Genomic DNA, 21,893 nt, shown 5'->3' with positions numbered 1-21,893 from the left:
CAATTCTTTAGACACTAAACTCTGCATTCCTAACTGCTCAAAATTGAAAGTTATCACTCTTTAAATGTAATTAGTTAACCCAATGTTATCCTATGGGGAGAGGTAGGCCTTGCAGTAGTGAGAAATTAGTTTTATAGTTTTCACTACCAGGACATGTAAAACTTAAACGTACATGCCCAACCTTTTAAATATACTGCACACTGCCATATAGACGGTTAGGGCCTACCCTAAGGGTGATTTGTATGCATTAAAAAGGAATGTTCGGGCCTGTCAAAAAGTTTACTCTGCCAGGTCGAAACGCCATTTTAAAACTGCACACACAGACTGCAATGTTAGGCCTGAGACATGTTTTACAGAGCTTCCTAAGTGGGTGGCACAATCTGTGCTGCAGGCCCACTAGTAGCATTTATTTTACAGACCCTGGGTACATGGGGTACCACTTTACTTGGGACTTACAAGCAAGTAAATGTGTCAATTGGGTATAAGCCAATTCTGCCATGTTAATGGGAGAGCGCACCGCACTTAAGCACTGGTTAGCAGTGGTAAAGTGCACACAGTCCTAAGGCCAACAAAAACAAGATCAGCAAAAATAGGAGGGGTGAAGGCAAATGTTTGGGGGAAGACCATCCTTAGGCTGACTTGTCTAACCATTCTGAACGATAGTCTTGAGACTAGTCTAGCACAAACATGTAGGCAGTCATTTTAAAGCACACTAATATCGACCCTCTAACATTGGTTGCAAAACAATATTAAGTACATATTGTGTAGTGTTTTTTATCTATATGCTTTTGTAATTGTTTTCAGTAACTAAAGTCTTTACAACAATTTGACTCATGTTAAAAAATGAAGCCTAAAGAAGGCGTACTGCACAGTCATTGCCCTGCACTGTCATTCTTCCATTTAAACTGTAGTTACCATGTTAACATACAACAGGCATCTGTTATATGTAAAACATAAAAGACATGGCACTTATGTCACTTTCCTACCAAGGCGATGCAATTTCACACAAAAGTTTCTCCTTCTCCCGTTATTGCTGCCAGTTACTATGGAATCTATCTAAAAAGTTTAGAATAAGTAAAGGCTAGAACACAAGTGGTATCTAAGTTACCTTTTTGGTGCCTAAATTATTCTTAGTCGATAGACTGTTTCCCATTATCAGTGCCCTTCTACTGACCCCCTGTCATCATCCAAAAATACTGACTAAACTAACCCTTTTTTCAAGAAGGGAACTTGTGAGTGCAGATACACACACAGAAGTGAATGTGTTTCTTGTTATGCCTAGTACTTGTGTGTTAAGGCTCTGCATTAATAGCCAAGGAAGCAGTTTCCAGCAGCACATCCATCTTGCAGGATAGCCACAAAATTAATTAAGGAAAAGAACCTGTACATTAACAGTTACAGAGTCATAATAACAATAACTATATCAATATAAAGTATTCGTGTATGTGAAAGAAGCCTTAGGTGATTGGGCCATGAAGTCCATGCATAATCACACCGTCTATCTCTTGGAGTAAATAAATCTCTGGAACCGTAACAAAGGATCGCCACACCATTGCTGATCAAACCTAACTTTAGGCTTATCACTAATTGTTCTCCTAACTTATATAAACTTCCAATAAAAAATAAAGTCTCACAACTAACAATTTCCTCATTGAATATTGCTGGTGTTGATAGCGAATTCAGGCACCTGATGGCAACTTAACTAAATATTAAAATAATTACCACATGATCTGTTTCCAGGAATCTGGGAAACTCACACCTTTCAACTTACCAAATTTGACTACCTATGAAATACTTTGTACAAAAAGACCCTAGGTGACTGAGTAGCGGTTTTATAACCCTAATTAGCAATAAATAACAATGAAATCTTTGATAGTTGAACTAAAACCAAAAAATATTCTGATTGTTCTGTTAGGGGACTGCTTCTCGCAAAAAGTCGTAATAATAAACCTATGCTTTTTCCCCGAGTTATTACGCACTAAGGCTACATAACTGTCTATTTTGGATCAACTGGAAGGTTTTCTTGAGTCTCCTGCTCAATGGTTGATTATATCAACAGGGGACTTTAATAAATAACTTTTTCTCATCAATAGAAGTGACCAAGCAAGAGAAACACCTGATCCTTATTTTCATATTCAACCCTTCTCTCACATTGGCAATAAAAAACCCTTAAAAAACCACGTTCAGAAATGAGTAATTCCACACTTTACTTTCTAACAGAATTGGGGTATTGTTCTTTAAATGGAAGATTTATGACCGATCAACCAGCCAAAAACATGTTTTGGTCAATAGTAACAACCAGCTTCCTCGACTATACATTCATACATTACAATAAATTCAGCTTATGCGAAAACTATGCAATCCACACACAACCCTCAAGCGACATCACTTAATCTTGAACCTTTTCTTTCTAAAATAACATCACGCACAAATATTGGTTCACTTACTGTTATAAATTGTAAACTTAAAGGACCCCCAGTTTTATGCTTAAACTACTGAATCTCTGTGAACTAGATTCCATCATGAATAGGTTAGATGGTTCCTCCCCTGCATCATCCAAAAAGGACTGGATTTCAGTAATACTACGGACCCAAGCAAACAAATACATCCTAATGTAACTAACGCAAAAAAAATTATTGAAAATAATTAAGATCTTTAATATATAAAAAAAAGTATTCCGCTGAGTGCATTTTTTTGAATAAATCAGCCAAACTAAAGATGAGGACAAGAATAAGGGTCGCAGTCCAGAACATTCAAGAAGATGCTTGGACAGAATTTGTGGTGGCTATGAAAGCAAGGGACCCCAAGCAATTCTGCAGATTTAATGAGCAAGGATTAGGTTCCTATAGAACTGCAGGTGAGTATTTTATTTCTAACGACACCTGGGTATCCCACATTAATACGCTATACTCATGCTCTATAAAGTCTTCAAATTTAAGTTCCAGCTATAGAACCACATTGACCTAGGTCACTTAACAAGAAATTGTTAATCAAAACATAAAGAGCGGCAAGGCTTAATGGCCTGGCAGTGGATGTTATAAAACCAGATCCTTGCTTGTGGAGCTCTTTATTAAATAACCTTTTAAAAAAATCTTTCAAAAGTTCTGATAACTGAGTCATGGAAATGTTAAATTAGGCACCCTATTTATAAAAAAAGGCCTAAAATCTGCTCCCCAAAATTATCGGCTTATAGCATTATTAGACAGCAAAAGGAAGCTATTTGCTAAATATTTACTTGATCTTCCAACATCTTGGGCAAATGACAAGCAACTGATACTGTTCACTGAAACTGGGTTTTGAGCAGGCTTTTCTACTTAAGATAACATTGTGGCATTGACCGTACTTGCCACCAAGGCTATTAACAGGATTTTAACACTTCATGCCCTCTTCATCGATTACAGCTCTGCTTTCGATAATATCAACAGAGAAGGCTTTGGCATGAATTGATAACCAGGGTATCGATTTATACCTAGTTCACTTTATACTTGAGCTACACAAAGAGACCTGGGTCAGAATCAAATTAATGCCTAACACTGTATCAAGAAAAATGTCAACTTTAAGTTACCTAAAACAAGGATGTATCTTGGCACCCTTACTATTTGCTTAGTAAATTTCCGGTCTGCCATCTTGTTGGGATGGTCTGGACAGCTTGCCACAGAAGCTAAACAATTAACACATTACTCAGCTGGCCTATGCAGACAACATAGGGATTTTGTCCCCAATGTCAACAGACCTGAAACATCAGCTGTCTCCACTAAATGCCTACAATTTGGAAAATAAACTCTAAGTTAATTATTCAAAAACTAAAGTGGTTACATTTGGGAGGAAAGTAAAATCCATAAATTGGTCTTTTGGGGAGGCAAAAATCAAGCAACTTGATAAATACGTATATTTGGGATTTACAATCGACACCAAACCTTCCTAGATAGGACATATGGATTTCAGGAAAAAAGAACAATAGCAACCAGGAAATCTATTGGCAGGTTTGCCAAGCTCCATGGAGGAAGAGCATTTACCCACTCCGTCACAGCACTAACAACCAAACTTATACCATTGCTGCTTTATGCCTCACCAGTTTGTAACCGTAAGATATTAAATGAATTGGAAAAAGCATATATGTCTACTGTGAAGCAACTCTTTAACTCAAGAGTTGCCACTCCACATAGCAAACTTAGGTTAGACATATAGCTGAGTTCTTTGGCTAGCTTCCATAATGCTTCAATAATAAGTTATATGCTGTAATGCAAGTGCTTTAACACTAAGAGAGATAATCTATAAGGACCTGCAATGTATCAACTATAAATATTTTGATCTAAACTTGAACAGCATCGGGGTTGTTATCGTGCAACCCAAGCTTCCACATCTGACCTCTCTCAAGCCTACCACATCTCAAATGGCAAAACCTACTAAAAGGTACCCTTAAACAGAACTATCAAGTGGAAGATCTACGCTACCTTTCAAATTACACAGCGACTTAACATCTAATTACTACTCTGTCCCGAAAAAACCATACCTTGATGTTACCCTAGAGGCAACAAAGAAAACAAAATATTTAAGATTCAGGCTTTTATATATTCCTTTGAATCAATTCAAAGCAACTTGGAACTCACATATAAGGGCAGTGGTTCTTGCTGTTTATCTGGTTTTAAGTCAGAGAATATGGAACATATTATTTGGAGCTACCGTAATCTACTAGGTTTAAGTAAGCAATATCTTTGAAGATTTCTTTAACGAGGCAAAAAATTGACATGACAAAGAAACAATCAACTATTATTTGAATAATCAATCTCCATCTTTTATTAGTGCCTTAATGAGATTTTTAGATATTGCCTATTGCAGCCTGGGTTCTCAATTTACCGAACGTATCTGAAATATTTGTTTTCAAAACTTTATTTTTTGATGATTAGTGTTTGACTGCTATCCAAAATAATGGAAGCTATGTGTATTTTTCTTTTTTCCCTTATTTTTCCCTTATTGTAAAATGAATTGATAAATGCAATAAACATACCTCTCTAGCTCTAGGAATCCATCCATGCATTGACGATAAGACGGGATATCCACCTTCAGTGGATTGGCTTTACTTTTTGTTATTTCGGCTATGTAGGAATTCTCTCCTCCAAGATACAATGGCAGTTACTCTTAACAGAAGTACATTGCTGACGGATTTACTTAATGATCCGGTCAGGTGGTTACCAGTAATACAGTGATGTTTCCAGCGCTATGAACGTAGCTGCTTGTCTTTAACCAACCAAACTTCCAACTCTCTATACATCTGATTTTTCACATGAAGACACTCTTCTCCTCCACATAAGTACTTGCTGTTCCACCCCAGCATGCAGAAGGGATTACTCGATTCTGGAGCCTGCAAATATCCTGAATGTCTTCAAGCAAGGTTAATTATAAAGTCACCCCATTGGGTAGCGCCCGATTCAATGAGGCTGATTACTGCTCTTCTCGGGAAACATGCAAGGAGTGAAGAAACATTCTTTCTGTTCGGTTCTGAAAGTTTCAAAATGTTAGCTTTTCTTTCATTTTCCTAATGGTCATGTTGTAACAAGTGCAGTCCTCCATTGCTTTTTATTAACAGCCACCCTTTTTAAGTTCCAATATATAAATACATTCTGAATATATTATTGAAAATACATTTCTGATAAATGAATCACAGATTCCTCACAGCTAGAATAATCCCCAGATGCCAAACTGGATCCTGAAGCTTTTCACAACAATGTGCCATTGCGCCATGCAGCTCCGTGTTGACTTCATTCTGCCCTGGAAACGATGAAGCGTTGTTGATAGAGGCACCAACCGTGGGTCCTTGACGTTAGTTCCTTTCTTTCTACATCTTCAGATGCAGATCTGGTACTCTGCTTCTATTTTTCTTTGTTGTTTGCCGAGATTTTAGCCAAGATTTTTCAGTAAAAAAGTTTGCAAGAGATCTATGCCCCTCCAAAGACTGCAGGATTTAAAACAGGCAGTAACTGTCCCAAACAAATGTCCACGAGGTATGCCTTTGGTGTTTTCCCTCAGACTCTATTCCAAGTGATGAGTGCTCCCTCATAAACCTGAAGGCGAACCCGAACTGTGAAGCACAGCTGTACATCTCCGAACTCCAGAAGAAACCTCGCAATTCTCGTCCTGATCTAAGTTGTGAGCATGAATGCTCTCCCAAGATCAATCTTGCCACAGGTTATCATCGTGGTCGAAGTCTTCGGATAAGTCCAGGTCTAAGACAAAGTGGAAAAACAAGAAGGCCTGCTGGGGCTTGTCTCCATGCCGCCATTCTCTTTCTCCAGAGAAGTTGCGAGATTGTCAGCGTGCAACCCGGTCTCACTCTAGATCCACAAATCTACTATTGGTCCTGATGCACACCGAATTTCCTGGAATCTCAGCAATGTCACAACAGATCGAAGTCTTAAGGGAGGCCATGTTGCACATCTTTGCCACTCCTTCAGTACCCTCTGGCAAGCTTTAGGGCCCCAAGCATCCACAGAGGCATCCAATCTGGTTCCTGCCAGAGGATCCATCCTCCGTGTCGACTGTGCCTTACCAACTTCTTCTGGTTCAGCACTGGTGCCGGAGGAAGACCCAATACTGACTTTGTTGTTTGACTTTAAGCTGAACTTGTCTCTGCCTCGACCAAGTTCATGTCTGAAATCCACATTGACATGCCTGGTCCCCATTCACTCTGGTTCTGTCACAACACTTTCCCTTATGCGGAGCCACCCTCGGGTGTTCCACTAGAGTTTTGGTTCAGACTTTGATTAGAGTCTCCTACTATTAGGTGATGACAGTGCTGATTATGGGGATGTGTTACCCCCATATTACAATGAAAACAATTTGTGTATGGACTTTCAAGAGGTCAGTGGATGTGATACATCCCCTGATACTGGGTTGGTTTCTCCCCTTGGACCATCAATAGAAGAAGGTGCTTCCTTTACTGTGGTCATAAGACTTTCAGAGGAGGTCATTGAACTACAACCTCCCCCTGTGGAGGTCAAAATTAATGTCCTTACAGAGATTCTGCAACCTCAGTAGATTTCATCTGAGCCCTTGTTTAATGAAGCCCTGACTGATACATTGATGGGCACATTGTCAAATCCTTGTTCATGCCCACCGGTAAACAGGAAGGTTGCCAGACACCACAGACTAGAACCAAGAGACCTTGATTTCCTGACACAGCATCCAACTCCTGACAATCTGATGGTTCACATTTCTACCAGTAAGGTGAATCCAATCTCTTTCCCTATGATCTGCCCAGGCTAGAGAGTCAAAAATGATTGAGGAAACCAATGTTTCATCAGCCAGCCTGGTCTTGAGGTCGGTCATTGCCACTTGTTTACTTGGCCTATTTATACATCCCCACATTCAGCGAGTTCTTGCTGGTAAATCTTGAAGCCTTATGGGCCTTTCTGGCGCAAACAATTTAGAATAGCTGGGATGCGAGTAAATACATATTTGGGTCTTGACATCACAAATTGCTTAGGCCAAGCAGTCGGTACCAATGTGGTCCTCCATCGCCAAGCTTGGATGAAATCTACTGTTTTTTCTGGGAATGTCCATGCCACCCTTTTTGGATAAGCCATTTGACGGGTGTGGTCTCTTTGGCAAGAATGTGGATTATGTCTTAGAACTCTTTAAGCGAAGCTGAGTTACATTGCATTCCTTGTGCCTTTTGGTTCCTACCAACCAGTTTCGTCTACAAACCTTCCCCCCGTGCCCCAGCAAGCACCCTGGTAGTTTCAAGGTAGGGGATGGGGATCAGGTAGATAGTGTGCTGGTCAGGAGGGCTGCCGATCCTTTAGTTGCTTAGCTCTGTGGCAGCAGCCTCCAAGCCTTATAGCTTGCCCTTAGTAGCTCACAACCACACCAGAGGCTGAATCCAACACTTGCCTCAGGGTGGTGACAGATTACTTCTCCAAACGTCTCCAAACCGTCAAATTGGGCTACGCTTTTTCATTCCTTTTTGACCCACCACATCTAACAACTACAGCAGAGCAGCTTTCAGCGAACCACAGGGCCATTTTACTGGAGATGGTGCAGTCTATCTTGTCCAAAGGGGCCATAGAGATAATGCCGGCCTCAGAAACGGGGACTGGATGTAATTCCTGCTTTTTCTGGTGCCAAAGGTCAGATCCATTTTTCCTATTTTAGATCTTCTCTGAATGCTTTCCTGTGGATGAACAAATGCAATGCTCTCATTGATGCAGGTTTTTTCTGCACTGGATCTGTGTGACTGGATGATAGCCCTCAACCTGCAGGATGCATATTTTCATACACCCATCCTGTTGTCTCATAGTCATAATCTGCAGTTCCTGGTAGGCCAGGAGCATTTTTAGTTTGCTGTGCCACTCTGTGGCCTTACCAGTGCCCCTTGGGTGTTTATGAAAGTGAAGGCGGTGGTCACAGCACATCTTAGGAAGTCCGTGCTGCGTTTCTCCCCTACTGTGATGTCTAGCCGCAGGTACACCACAGTCAGTCATATACCTGCGACAAAGAACTGAAAACTTTCTGACATCTCTGGGGATTCACACCTGACTCTTTCGCAGAGGCTTGCCTTGACGATTTGGATAGAATGCTGTTCAGGAGCTTCCCTCTGTTGCAGCGAGTACAGAACAATTGAGCTATTTTCTTGATGTTTTATCCTTGTTCCTGGATCTCTGGGAGTGGCTCTGAGGCTTCTTGGTCTTTTGGCCTCCTGCATGCTGCTCGTCGACTGTGCCAGGTGGCACATGCAGGCTCTGCAGTGGGATCTGAAGTCTCAGTAGACCTAGTACCAGTGAAATCTGTCAAATTCCATCAAGCTTTTGGAGGAGATTTTAAAAGATCTGCACTGGTGGCTGCTCTACTACATTTCCGGTAATCCGCCAACCCCCTCCCCCACACACACTTTTTTTCCCACCCAGAGTTGACAGTGGTAACAAATGTGTCACTGCCTAGTGTAGAAGGTTATCTGGGAGAGGTAGAGATCGGATAATTGTGGTCTGTTACAAAAATTCAACTCCACATCAATCTGTTGGAGTTGCAGACCATCTCCCTGCTGCTGAAGGCCTTCCAGCCATCCATTAAAGGAAGACTGGTGCAGATTCTCACAGACAACACCATGCCATGTAGTACTGCAACAAGCAGGGTGGGGGGAAGGACTCCTTTAATCTGCTCCTAGAGGCTGTTTTCCTCTGGAGTTGTCTGGACCTTTAGGCCATATCCCTCATTATGAATAAGCTGGCAGTTTGTTTGAATAGTAATGCAGACTTACTCAGCGGACGGCACCTGGTGGATCACCAATGGCAACTACAACCCAAGGTGGCGCAGGGACTATTCCATAAATGGTAAGCACCCTAGTTAGATCATTGTCACTGTTCAGAATGCATGTCACAACATTTGCGCACTGGAGTTGCCAAGAAGGCTCTCTCTAGGAGATGCATTCCGAGAATGGAGCACGTGACTCCTTTCCACTTTTCTGCCACTACCTTTTCTTCTCTGAGTACTGAAGATCAGGAACGACTGGGCCCAAGTCATCCTAGTTGCTTCAGATCAGTGTGTCCCCTGAACTTCTGGGCATGAGCATCTGCCCCCGATCAGGGTACCTGTTTGGGAAAATCTTCTGTCACAGCAGCAGGGCAGAGTTCTACCCCCAGACCTGCACAATCTATGCCTCATGCATGGAGATTGAGCTGCAGCAATTGAGTGCATTCAGACTACTGACTGAGGTAGTTGTTTTCCTTGCTGCACGACACCCTTATATAAAATCCATTTATGCAGGGTGCTGGGACAAGTTTGGGGCCTGTTGTGGAGCCTGCAACGCAACAGGTGCAAGTTAAATTTTCTGTCATTTAATTGTTTTGTTTTTGGCCCATCAAGGACTTGCAGTGGCCACCATTAAAGGTTATCTGTTAGCCGGTTTGCTCTGATAATGACCTCTGGTACTGTACCCTTTCTGCTCACTTCTTAGGTACCTCTAGTAATGCCCTATGGGAATGTACCCCTGTTCTAACCTGAAAGAGACATCTAGTAAAGACCTGAAGCTCTGTATACTTCTCCTAATATTCTTTCAGAGAAGTGTCTAATAGTGATTTGAGATACCATGTTTCAACAAATGAATGATAATGGTGGATCTGCATAGTGTACTTTGCCTTACAGAAATTAGCTTTTAAAGTGAAAGTAAATTACACTAATACCAGCCTATTAAATTCTACCAGTACATCGACCTTTTGACAAGCATCTGTTATTATTGATTAAGGTGTATGGGATTATGACAGAGACAGTTCAGTTACTTTGACATGAACATTGTTGGAATCATTTTATAATTGAATTGTTTTCCATTACTTTTTTCTAGGTTTCCCCATGTTTGACTATGCTCTCAAGGCTTCTGTTCATCAGTGATCCAGATGCGTTAGCAGACACATGCTGGGCACTCTCTTACCTTTCTGATGGCCCCAATGTTAAAATTCAAGTTGTTATCAATGCTGGGGTATGTCGAAGATTGGTGGAACTTTTGATGTAAGTAACAACCTTTGCATGCTATTAATGTGCCATTCATGTTTTGCAAAATACTGAGTACCTGCATTGAGCTTAATCACGAAATTTAGAACCACTATCCACACACACTGCCATTGAAGACTGTGTGTTTTGGTGCAGACAAAACTTGAAAGTCGACATGGCACACATCCCTGTGTACCATGCCTACCTACCACTGCCTGTAGCATAGGTAAGTCACCCCTCTAGCAAGCCTCTCAGCCCTAAGGCAGGGTGCACTATAACACAGGTGAGGGTATAGCTGCATGAGCAATATGCCCCTACAGTGTCTTATGTCTATTCTTAGACATTGTAAGTGAAGTGAAGCCATATTGAGTACATGGGTTGGGAGTTTGTTATTACGAACTCCACAGCTCTATGATGGCTTAACTGAATGCTAATATGTTTGGTATCAAACGTCTCAGCAAAATAAACCCACACTGATGCCAGTGTTTGATTTATTATAAAATTCACTCATTCACTCAGTGCATCTTAGACATGACCCCTGAAAAACAACCGACTTCTAGTGTATTGGCTGACTGGCCCCTGCCAGCCAGCCACCACCAGACCGGATTTTGACCTCATGTGTGAGGTCAGAAACAAAGCCTGCTCTCGGTGGAGGTGCTTCACACTTCCCCTAGCAGGAACAGCAACACTTGGCGGTGAACCTCAAAGGTCTCCCCTTGTGTTATGCTGAGTTGGGCGGCTCCAACTAGTGGAGATGCCCACACCCCTGTCCTAACCCCGCTTTTGGCGCAGGACAGGTTGAACACTTATTAAGAGGAGTGGGAGTGCCCACATCATGCTGGCACATCCCTAAGGGTGCCATGAGCTGAGGTGCGCCCCTCACTTGAAAATTATCCCTCTTGCTTTGCAGAATCCAGCCAAATAGGAACAGGGATGTGCCTCTCTCCCCAAAGCGAGAGGGCACTCAAAGGGTGTAGTCAACCTAGAGGACAGTAGCCATTGGCTACTGGCCCCAACCTCTGTAATGCCCTTAAATGTAGTATTTAAGGGCTCCCCTGAACCTTGTTCCTTAGATTGGACGACCTAAGTAGCAGGACCGAAGAGCCAAATTGGAGAGAAGGCCGCCAAGATGGAGCACCAAAAGGGTTTGGGATCGCGAATCCATGAATATCCTGCCTTAATCCCTGCTATGCACCCCTCAGCTGCCTAGCATGTTCACAGAATTCACTCTAGAGTGGGAAACTGTAAAGACTTTTGAAACTATACTCACCAGGATCGATGGGAACGGCCAGCTGCGAGTCACGACCTATATCAACACTGGGATCGGATGCAGTCTTCCCTTTGAGGCAGGAGTGGAGGTCCCGGTCTATGCTGCTGGCTGCTATGTCGAGCTGGGTATTTGAAGCCTGATAAGGACGCCTGGTACTGCCGAAGATGATTCCAGTGATCATGACTCAATGCCGACCCAGTCCTTCGGTATGAGGGGACCTTTGTGATCATCCGATTGGAGTGGTGAGTCGGGACCGGGGAGGTGGGGAGGCTGTAGGGGTACTGAGGCGGTCCTATGACCTGGCAGTCGACTCTTGCTTTATCAGCAGAGGGTGCAGATGTGGAGCCCACACACCCTCCCCCGCACCTCGCTGACATCCTTAGAGCGGCAGCGCCACCTTTCCTGAGAATTGCACTGCTCCAGATCGGCTGGTTACATGAGTTCCGACATGGGCGGGCCCCCGATGGTGATTCCCAAGTGTCGGGATTCAGTGTTCCAGACCAGTCAGACCAATATCCACGGGAGCGAAGAGAATGTCTAACCACTCCCGAAGGGTATATCCACCTCTAAATCCACACTCACAGAGGGAGGAATGATATCCTCAGGGAGTGGAGGGACCTCAAAGAACCACCAGGGTTTCAGGGAGCAAGAAGGACCACAGGCAGTGTATACCTGTATGGAAGAAACAGCGGAAATATAACTCTCAGGAAAAAGGAAGGAAACAGATAAGCATGTAAGTAACAGGTATAAAAGTGTTAAGACATATGCTTTCCCAAACTCACCACGGTACCTTCAGCAAAGAGGCATTAAGCAGGTCTCTCTAGAGCATAGGGGAACGTGAAGGTAGTACGAAGGATTCCTGGGGAAGTCGTGCTCCTTAACAAAGTTTGTAGAAGAAGTCCTCCTCACAAATATCCTCCATTCTCGGAGGAAAGAAGAAGTCCACCAGAGAATCCACCCAAAAATGAAACAAGCGATCTTTCCGTTGATCTAAGGGATTTTCCCCATTAGGAGTGAACAAAGTCTGTAAACATAGAAACCACAAAAAAAAATCTTCTCGCACAATCAGCAGCGTGTTTAACACTGCTTTCCTCTTGTAATCAAGCTGTAATGTTTCTGTGGTCCAAAGGATATTTGATTTGAGAGCACGTGCGTATTTAATTGGAGTTCGTTTCTAAGGACTAAAGGGTGACGCGACTCCGCGTTTCCACAAGTATCGAGTGCGTACGAGAGCATCCAACTGAAGAACCGCACTGCAGATAACACGCAATTACTCACTTGCTGATAAAGAGCGGTTCTAGCTCCTTACAGAAATGTCCGTTTAGTCAGTGCGAGCCGCCCTTAATACACAAAATCAAATGTCCGCGCAACATCGCGCTTTATCTTTCCATCCGTAGGAAAGCGGGTGTGGAGCGAGGAGCCAGACTGCAGCGTCCTCGCGTTGCTGGGAGTTGGGCGGGGTGTGGAGCGCGGAGCTAGACTGCAGCGTTCTCGCGTTGCAGGGAGTTGGGCGGGGATAGAACGGGAAGGCCGATGGCAGCGCGTCCTCGTGTTGTGGGGAGTTGAGCGGTGAGGGAAAAAGGAGAGGGAGATTGCAGCGCGTCATCGCACAGCTGAAGAGTGCGCCAGTTCCAGGAAAAGACGGCAATAATAGGAGGGTTCTTCGAGAGAGTAGGAGACTCTACTGTGAATAGTCCAGGTAGGGAGCTTCACTCTTCCAGTTCGAACAGATCACAAGGGGGGCGTGGTTCTACCAATTGAAGTAAGCCAAGCACCTGCTAACGGGCGTTGACTGCCTTTATACCAGAAGTCAGCTGACAGGTATTCAGTGCAGCATGGGAAAGCATACAGGATGATAACCCTCACAATGCATTATGGGAGAGGTAGTTCTGTGTGTGTTGGGAATAGGGAGGGATGAGATACAGGAAGCCTGGCGGTTGACACCAAGACAGCCATGGGCAACATGTTCATCCTGGTCGTGGTGGACTATGCCACCCGATATCCGAAAGCCATCCCTCTCCGGTCGGTGAAGGCCCCCGTGGTGGGTTGTGCGTTGATGGGGATTTTCTCCCGTGTGGGATTCCCCAGAGAGGTAGTGTCAGACTGTGGTACAAACTTCATTTCCAAGTATATGAAGTCCCTGTGGCAGGAGTGCGGTTTAACGTTCAAGTTCACCACTCCTTACCACCCCCAAGGAAATGGGCTGGTTGAGAGATTCAATCCGACCCTTAAAGGCATGATTATGGGTCTTGAGGAACCCATGAGGCGTAAGTGGGACGTCCTCTTGCCATGCCTTCGCTTTGCTTACTGAGAGGTGCCATAGAAGTCGCTAGGGTTCAGCCCCTTTGAACTTCTCTATGGACACCTGGTAAGAGGATCTCTGAGTTTGGTAAAGGAAGGCTGGGAGGAAGCTCCCAGGAAACCTCCCCAGGATGTATATAGCTACATGCTGGCCTTCAGAAACCAAACCCGGCGTTTCAGGCAACTCACTCAGGCAAATCTGGAAGCCAGCCAGAAGGAGATGAAGCAGTGGTACGATCAGAATGGCAATCAATCAATCAATCAATCAATCATAGCATTTGTAAAGCGCACTACATACCCGTAAGGGTCTCGAGGCGCTGGGGGATGCTGCTACTGTTCGAAGAGCCAGGTCTTGAGGAGTCTCCTGAAGGATAGAAGGTCTTCGGTCTGCCAGCGTGGATGGGGAGGGGGTTCCACATCTTGGCAGCGAGGTGAGAGAATAATCTGCTGCCGGCGGTCACTCTTCGGTTGCGGGGGATGGTGGCGAGGGCATGGTCTGTGGAGCTGGCGGGCAGGGGTGTAAAGGCTGAGTCGTCTGTTGAGGTACGCTGGTCTGGTGTCGTGGAGTGCCTTGTGTGCATGGGTGAGGAGCTTCAAGGTTATCCTCTTGTTGATGGGGAGCCAGTGCAGGTCTTACAGGTGGGGTGTGATGTGGCTGCGGCGGGGGATGCCCGGGATCAGGCGAGCGGAGGCGTTCTGGATGCGTTGGAGTCGTTTCAGGAGTTTGCCCGGGGCTCCTGCATAGAGTTCGTTGCCGTAGTCCAGTCTGCTGCTGACGAGGGCCTGGGTGACCGTCCTTCTAGTTTCTGTGGGGATCCACTTGAAGATCCTGCAAAGCATGCGGAGGGTGTTGAAGCAGGAGGAGGAGACGGCGTTGACTTGCTTTGTCATGGAGAGTGTGGAGTCGAGGATGACCCCTAGGTTTCGTGCCTGGTTGGTGGGTGTAGGAGGTGCTCCTAGTGCCGTCGGCCACCAGGAGTCGTCCCAGGCTGAGGGGGTGGAGCCGAGGATGAGGACCTCCATCTTGTCCAAGTTCAGCTTCAGTCGGCTGTTCCTCATCCAGTCGGCGACGGTCTTCATTCCTTCGTGAAGGTTGGTTTTGGCGGTGTGGTGGTCCTTGGTGAGCGAGAGGATCCGCTGGGTGTCATCGGCATAGGAGATGATGTTTAGGTCGTGTAGTTGGGCGATGTTGGCGAGTGGTGCCATGTAGACATTGAATAACGTTGGGCTGAGGGATGAGCCTTGGGGTACTACGCAGATGATCTCGGTGGCTTTGGAGCGGAAGGGGGGTAGGCGGACGCTCTGGGTTCTTCCGGAGAGGAAGGACGTGGTCCAGTCCAGGACCTTCTCTTCGATTCTGGAGGCGTGCTCTTAGTGTGCGGTGGCAGACTGTATCGAAGGCAGCTGACAGGTCCAGGAGGATCAGGGCCACGGTTTCTCCGTTGTCGAGTATGATCCCGATGTCATCGGTGGCGGTGATGAGGGCAGTTTCGGTGCTATGGTTGCTGCGGAACCCTGACTGGGATGGGTCTAGGATGTTGTTCTCTTCGAGGAAGCAGGCCTTTTCGATGACCTTCGCCGGGAATGGGAGCAGGGAGATGGGTCGGAAGTTCTTGAGGTCCTTGGGGTCCGCCACTCTGATTGAGCTTCAGCCTGGTCAGAAAGTGTGGGTCATGACCCCAGTGGAGCCCTGGGCGCTCCAAGATAAGTAGACCAGACCCTTTGAGGTGGTGGAGCGCAAGAGTGATGTCACCTACTTGATGGACTTGCGGTCTACTAGGAACCCTATGTGGGTCCTGCATGTAAACTGCCTGAAGCCCCACTTGGAGAGGTCCGAAGTGGGCATGCTCCTAGCCACAGATGTTGGAATGGAAGAGGAGACTGAGCCTCTTCCTGACCTCCTGTGTGCCAAGGAGCAAGATGGGTCAGTGGAGGGTGTGAACCTCTCTAACTCCCTGACCCCTGAACAGCAGGAGCATTGTCGCCAACTGCTGGGGCACTTTCCTGACCTGTTCTCCCTGACCCCTAGTGTCACTGATTGGTGCTTCCATGATGTGGACGCTGGGGACAGTCCTCCTGTTGAGCACAAAACTTACAGAGTAACTGACAGGGTGAGAGCTTTCATCAAGGATAAGGTCTCCAAGATGTTTGCATTGGGGGTGATTGAGTCCTCTAACACCCCTTAGGCCAGCCCAGTGGTCTTGGTCCCAAAGGCTGCCACGCCTGGTGCCACACCCGAACTCTGGTTCTGTGTGGACTACCGAGGGCTCAATTCAGTCACCAGGACTGACGCACACCCCATCCCCAGAGCTAATGAGTTCATTGATCGGTTAGGGGCTGCCTGGTACCTCAGTACGTTTGATTTAATGTCTCGGTACTGGCAGATCGCCTTAACTGATGGGGCAAAAGGGAGGTCAGCATTCTCCATACCAGATGGGCACTACCAATTCCAGGTTATGCCCTTTGGGATGAAGACTGCCCCTGCCACCTTTCAGAGGTTGGTCAACCACGTTTTGGCTGGACTGGAAGACTTCAGTGCCTCCTATCTGGGTGACATAGCAGTTTTCAGCGCCAGTTGGGAAGAACATCTGCGCCATCTCTGGGAAGTGTTGATGTTGCTGTGGAGAGCAGGCCTCACGATCAAGGCGAGTAAGTGCCGGATCAGGCAGGGTTCCGTGGTGTACTTGGGGCACCAGGTTGGGAGCGGCCGGGTGGCGCCCCTACAGCCCAAGATTGAGACCATTCTGGCTTGGGAACCGCCCCACACCCAGACAGAGGTGAGAGCATTTTTAGGACTCACCAGGTACTACAGGAGCTTTGTCAAGGGGTATGGCAGCATTGTTGCATCCTTGACAGAGCTGACTTCCAGGAAGCAGCCCAAGAAAGTGAACTGGACTGACACCTGTCAGAAAGCTTTTGATGCCCTGAAGACTGCCATGCACCCTAGCTCCTGGCACCCAACTTCTCAAAACAGTTTATTGTCCAACAGATGCTTCAGAACATGGTGTAGGGGCTGTTCTTTCTCAGACAAATGAGGAAGGCCTAGACCAATCTGTAACCTTCATCAGTAGGAGGTTACTTCCACTGGAACAGAGGTGGAGTGCGATTGAGCGTGAGGCATTTGCTGTGGTCTGGGCACTGAAGAAGTTGAGACCATACTTGTTTGGGACTCACTTCTCGGTTCAGACAGACCACGGGCCCCTCAGATGGTTGATGCAGATGTGGGGTGAAAATCCAAAGCTGTTGAGGTGGTCCATTTCGCTACAGGGGATGGACTTCATGTTGGAACACAGCCCTGGTACAGAACACACCAATGCTGATGGTCTGTCCAGATTTTTCCACCTTAGTGAAGACAACTCCCAAGGGGTGGGTAGTGCTCCCAACATTTCAGCTGGAGGGGACACATGTTAGACCTGGCACTATTTGCGTGGGTTTCCCTTCCATTTTTTGCTGTTACCTCCTGTATTTGTGCTACATGTTTTGCTGGTCTAGATGCTTTGCGCACTTTGCCTCTGCTATTCAATGCCAAAGTGCAAGTGCTCCCTATTGTAAATTGTAGTACTGGATTAGTGACTCCATGATTGGCTTATTTGATTTACTTGTCAGACCCTAGTACAGTGCACCATGGATGCCCAGGGCCTGTAAATCAAAAGATGCTGGTGGGCTTGCAGCACTGGTTGTGGCACCCACAGAAGCAGCTTGTAAAATGTGGCTCAGGCCTGCCATTGCAGAGCCTGTGTGCAGCCTGGGGCTGCCATGCCGATTTGGCAAGTGCACACACTTGCCAGTCCCCAAACCTTCCCTTTTCTACATGTTATCCACCCTTAAGGTAGGCCCAAGAGCAGGGTGCATTGTATGTGAAAGGTAGGACATGCCCTGATGTGTGTGGCATGTCCTGATAGTGAATTACAGCCATTTTAGTTTTTCACTATTGCAAGGCTGCCTGCTCCCATAGGCCAGAATGGGTAGTTTGATTATAACATCTTATAATCCTAACTGACCCAGGGAACAAGGTAGAAATTCGAGTTTAGTATTCCTGAACTCAGAATGTTAAAATACATCTTGTAGTGTGGGTGATTTTTACATTCTGTGTTTGAAAATACCACTTTAGTAGGTATTTTCTTACCTAACCACCCATTCTGCCTCTGCTAGGTTGTGTATTGCATGTCTGGTTTGTGAGTTACAGGGGCTGGGGTGGCTCCAGGAGATAGGGTGAGTCAGCACTAGGCTGAATAGACGTATCTGCATTGGGAGTGGTGGAAGGAGTAGCATCTGGGCCTGAATAGGGCTGGGCCTGCCTTCCACAATTCTGGCTCCACCTCCTGTGGTGCGTCTGATGACCCTGGCCCACCCTGACAAAGGAAGAAGTTGTGCACTGGCAGAATGCACCCAAAACTGGTTTGGACTAGGTACAGACACTCTCTGCCTTCAGAGACAAAGGATTTGTGTGTATTAAAAAGGGGGACCCAGACCCCAGAACTTTAGATCACTTCTGGGAATCAAGACGAACCTTTGCTGAGGAGAAGAACGAGGAAGCTGAAGGAGGAGACTACCCCTGTGCTGTGTGTTTGTGGGTTGGCCTGCAGTGGTTGCTTCATTGCCAAAGAAAGGAGGAAAAGGACTGAGTGTGCTTTCATCATCTTGAAGAAAAATCTCCAAGGGCTTGACTTTGCTTACCTCCTGCCTGAAGACTCAGGGATACAAGACTTCGCCCTCAGCTCCCCCCTGAATTCCCTTGCTGGGAATTGAAGTGCCTGCTGTTTTGCTAGGCCTTCTGAGAGACTGCGTGTCGCTGCGAGCTGGAAGCGCGACTCAACATAAAAGCGTGTCGCCGCCGCTGCAGATCTTGTCGCATCGCCGAATACGCATGCCGCTGTCACCATCGCATCGCCAAAGCACGTTGCATCACCGGAGAAGCGTGCCGCCTCCGCAGTGGTTGCCGTCACATCACCGGAGAAGCGTGTCGCAGGGCCTGTCGTGGCTCAGAAGTTGACAGAGTCGCTGCACGGCTGTCGGGCATGCACGCATCTCATCTACGTTCTCACACCGTAACCAAGACGCCATTTTGTCGCATCGCTCCGGAGCGTCATCGCATCGGATCGTAGTAAAAAAACGGCACTTCAACTCCCCACACAGTAAGAAAGCGAACCTCAACTCCCCTGCGCAGCAGTAAGGAACCGACGCATCCAACCCCCTGCTTGTAAGGAATGGCGCATCACCTTCCCTGCGACTCTTTTGTTTGTTTTGCGTTACGCATCCCAGGTACTTTGAGAGTAAAGTGTCACATTTACAATCTAAAGTGAACTAAACTATTTCTACCATTTTAAAGTCTTATTTTGATTACAGTATTCTGGATTTTTATCCTTTGGTCTTGTGTTAAGTCAAGTAAAGATTACTTATTTTTCTAAACCTGCGTAGTGTCCATCTGTAGTGTTTTCACTGTATTACTGTATGTGTTCACAAATGCTTTACACACTGCCTCTGAGATAAGCCTGCCTGCTCGTGCCAAGCTACCAAGGGGGTGAGCAGGGGTTATTTTAGGAGTGTAGCCCCTTACCCTGACTAGACGCAAGGGTCCCCATTTGGTCAAAGGTACCTACCTCTGCCAACTAGAGACCCCCAAATCTAAGAGTAATTAATTCTTTATATCGTTTAACAATGAAGTTTAATTTCATTTACAAAATTCATAATTTTTTTTTTTTAACAATATTTTTATTGGCATTTTTTGGTGTACAGCTACACACACAGTAAAACAACCAAACAGACAGGTCAGTATTGAGCACCACCCCCACCACCCCCACCTCGCCCGCCCTCCACCCCCACCCCTCTCTCATCACTACAAAATTCATAATTAACCATTTAGATGGTATATTGTAAATTGAGCAGCATGCTGTGCGTGTACTGAGTGAAAGGTGACAGCTAGGAAGAGCCAATTCAACAATAACATGACCTTTAGCCAAAAATCCTTTCCTGGATCATATCTTTCTTTTCTTTGTGGCTGGCTAGGAAAGCATAGTATGATAACTCAAGTCTATAGAGAAGGAGAAGAATTCAAAAAATGAACTACACATGAATTTGCTAGAGGAAATTCATAAAAAAATAATTCATAAACCACAGTATGTAACATTTAATAAGCATTTGTAATGCAATCGGTCTTGCATTTGCAAGAGTTAGAGCTATTGTCTTTGTAAATGACAATGTCTTTTACCCAAGTGTCTTGGTTTGGAGTGTAATTAAGTGGGTTGAATTGGAATTCTTATTTGTGGAATTGGGTGGGGTGGAATTGGGTGGTGTGTGGTGTATTTGTGTGGTGGAATTATGTGGCATTGTGAATAGATAGGGATGCAAGCTGCAAAGAATAGATAGAAAGGAAGATAGAGAGGGATAGGTAGTTTGTGCATGAAGTGGTGAATGAACTCCAGACAGAGGAATAGAAAGAGTGTGTGAGAAAGAGAAAGAAGGGGAGGGCAGGCCATAGACGCATAAACACTTAAGTTCAGGCTAGTACTTAGAACTAATATTGTCACTGAATAACAGGTAAATGCCTGCATAATTACTTTTCTTCTACCCTTGGGGAGCAATTGTGTGGCAAAATGACATTTTGCTTGCGGCACTCTGGCACTAAAATTCCAGTGCACTGCTAAGTGGAGCGTATAGGTTCATAGTGTTCTGCAAAGGGGTGGACAGTTATGGCAGTTTAAGACCCAGGTTTCATTATACAAAGTGTCAGCCATTCAACATACCACCATTAGGAGCAAAAGAAATGAGATTGCATTGTCTAAAATGCAAATGCCGACGGCAGCCGGGGAGGGTAAATAGGTTGGGTTGCCGCAGGGTTCATTCTCTAAACTTTTCCATCTACAGAACGTGAACAGAAAGGTGATGCACAGATGAATGTCTACCTACAAAACTGCTCAAAAACGCTGTTTCTGAATCCCTGTTTACATATAATGACTTATAAACAAGAAAAGATCCAGAAGAATGGAATTTTCCCTGGAAAGTTTCTTTCATTTAGCGTGTGATCATGAACTCCAAAACTCTGCCCAACCTTAATTGCGCAACGTCATGAAAGAGACACTATAGAGGCGATTTGTGTAAAAGACAACAAAGAAGTGCAGTGCAAGCCTCGTTTTGGATAATATTCTGGGCTATCTAGACAGTGTGGTCTTTGAAATATCGTTATGGCCGCAAGCTTTGGTTGGTCTGTCTTTCTTTGGTTCCCGTAGGTGTACGACCTAAATTTGTGCAGAGACAACAAAGAAGTGCAGTGCAAGCCTTGTTTTGGATAATATTCTGGGCAAACATTTAGACTGTTGTCATCCTTGAAATATTGTTATGGTAAGATGGCTGCATCTTTGGCTGGTCTGTCTTTCTTTGGTTCCTGTAGGCATACGACCATAAGTCTCTTTCAGGCTGCTGTAGCTGATACATTTACAGTGGAACAGAGAGGAGCGAGGGAAAGGTGGTTTATTGCAGTTATTTTGAATAACGTAATTGGGAATTTTTCTTTTCCAGCAGATCGTCACCCCTACAGAGGAGATAAGCATTCAAGGCATACGAAGGGCATCAGTGCACCCTAGCATACCGTGCCCTAGTGCCTGCGACGCACAGTGTCACGCGGCTCATGCAGCACCTCTCTAACCCATTCCATGCTGAAATACACAATTACAAAAAAAATGTATTCGCAAGAGAAAAACACGATCCATTTTGAACAGAAAAGAAATCCCTTTCATCTGAGGAGTTGCAAAAACATCAAACTGCTTCAATAAATACATAAACACTACACAATAAAAAAACAATGGTCCGTTCGCAACGGAACCACACCATTTTTCCCAAACTGAAA

At 45.4% G+C, this 21,893-nt stretch overlaps 1 protein-coding gene across 3 annotated transcripts in view; it reads left to right on the top strand.

Annotated features, from left to right (window-relative positions):
• KPNA5 (karyopherin subunit alpha 5) overlaps nucleotides 1–21,893 on the top strand; it is a 357,927-nt gene that overhangs the window by 183,086 nt on the left and 152,948 nt on the right. For all 3 annotated transcript variants that reach the window (XM_085611310.1, XM_085611309.1, XM_085611311.1), the window contains exon 9: nucleotides 10,334–10,497. In XM_085611310.1, the coding sequence (XP_085467436.1) occupies nucleotides 10,334–10,497 (164 nt within the window). The remainder of the gene's footprint in view (nucleotides 1–10,333; nucleotides 10,498–21,893) is intronic.

The sequence above is a fragment of the Triturus cristatus genome, chromosome 6 (genome assembly GCF_964204655.1).
Source record: "Triturus cristatus chromosome 6, aTriCri1.1, whole genome shotgun sequence".
NCBI lineage: Eukaryota > Metazoa > Chordata > Amphibia > Caudata > Salamandridae > Triturus > Triturus cristatus.
This window is presented reverse-complemented; position numbering and strand designations above follow the sequence as displayed.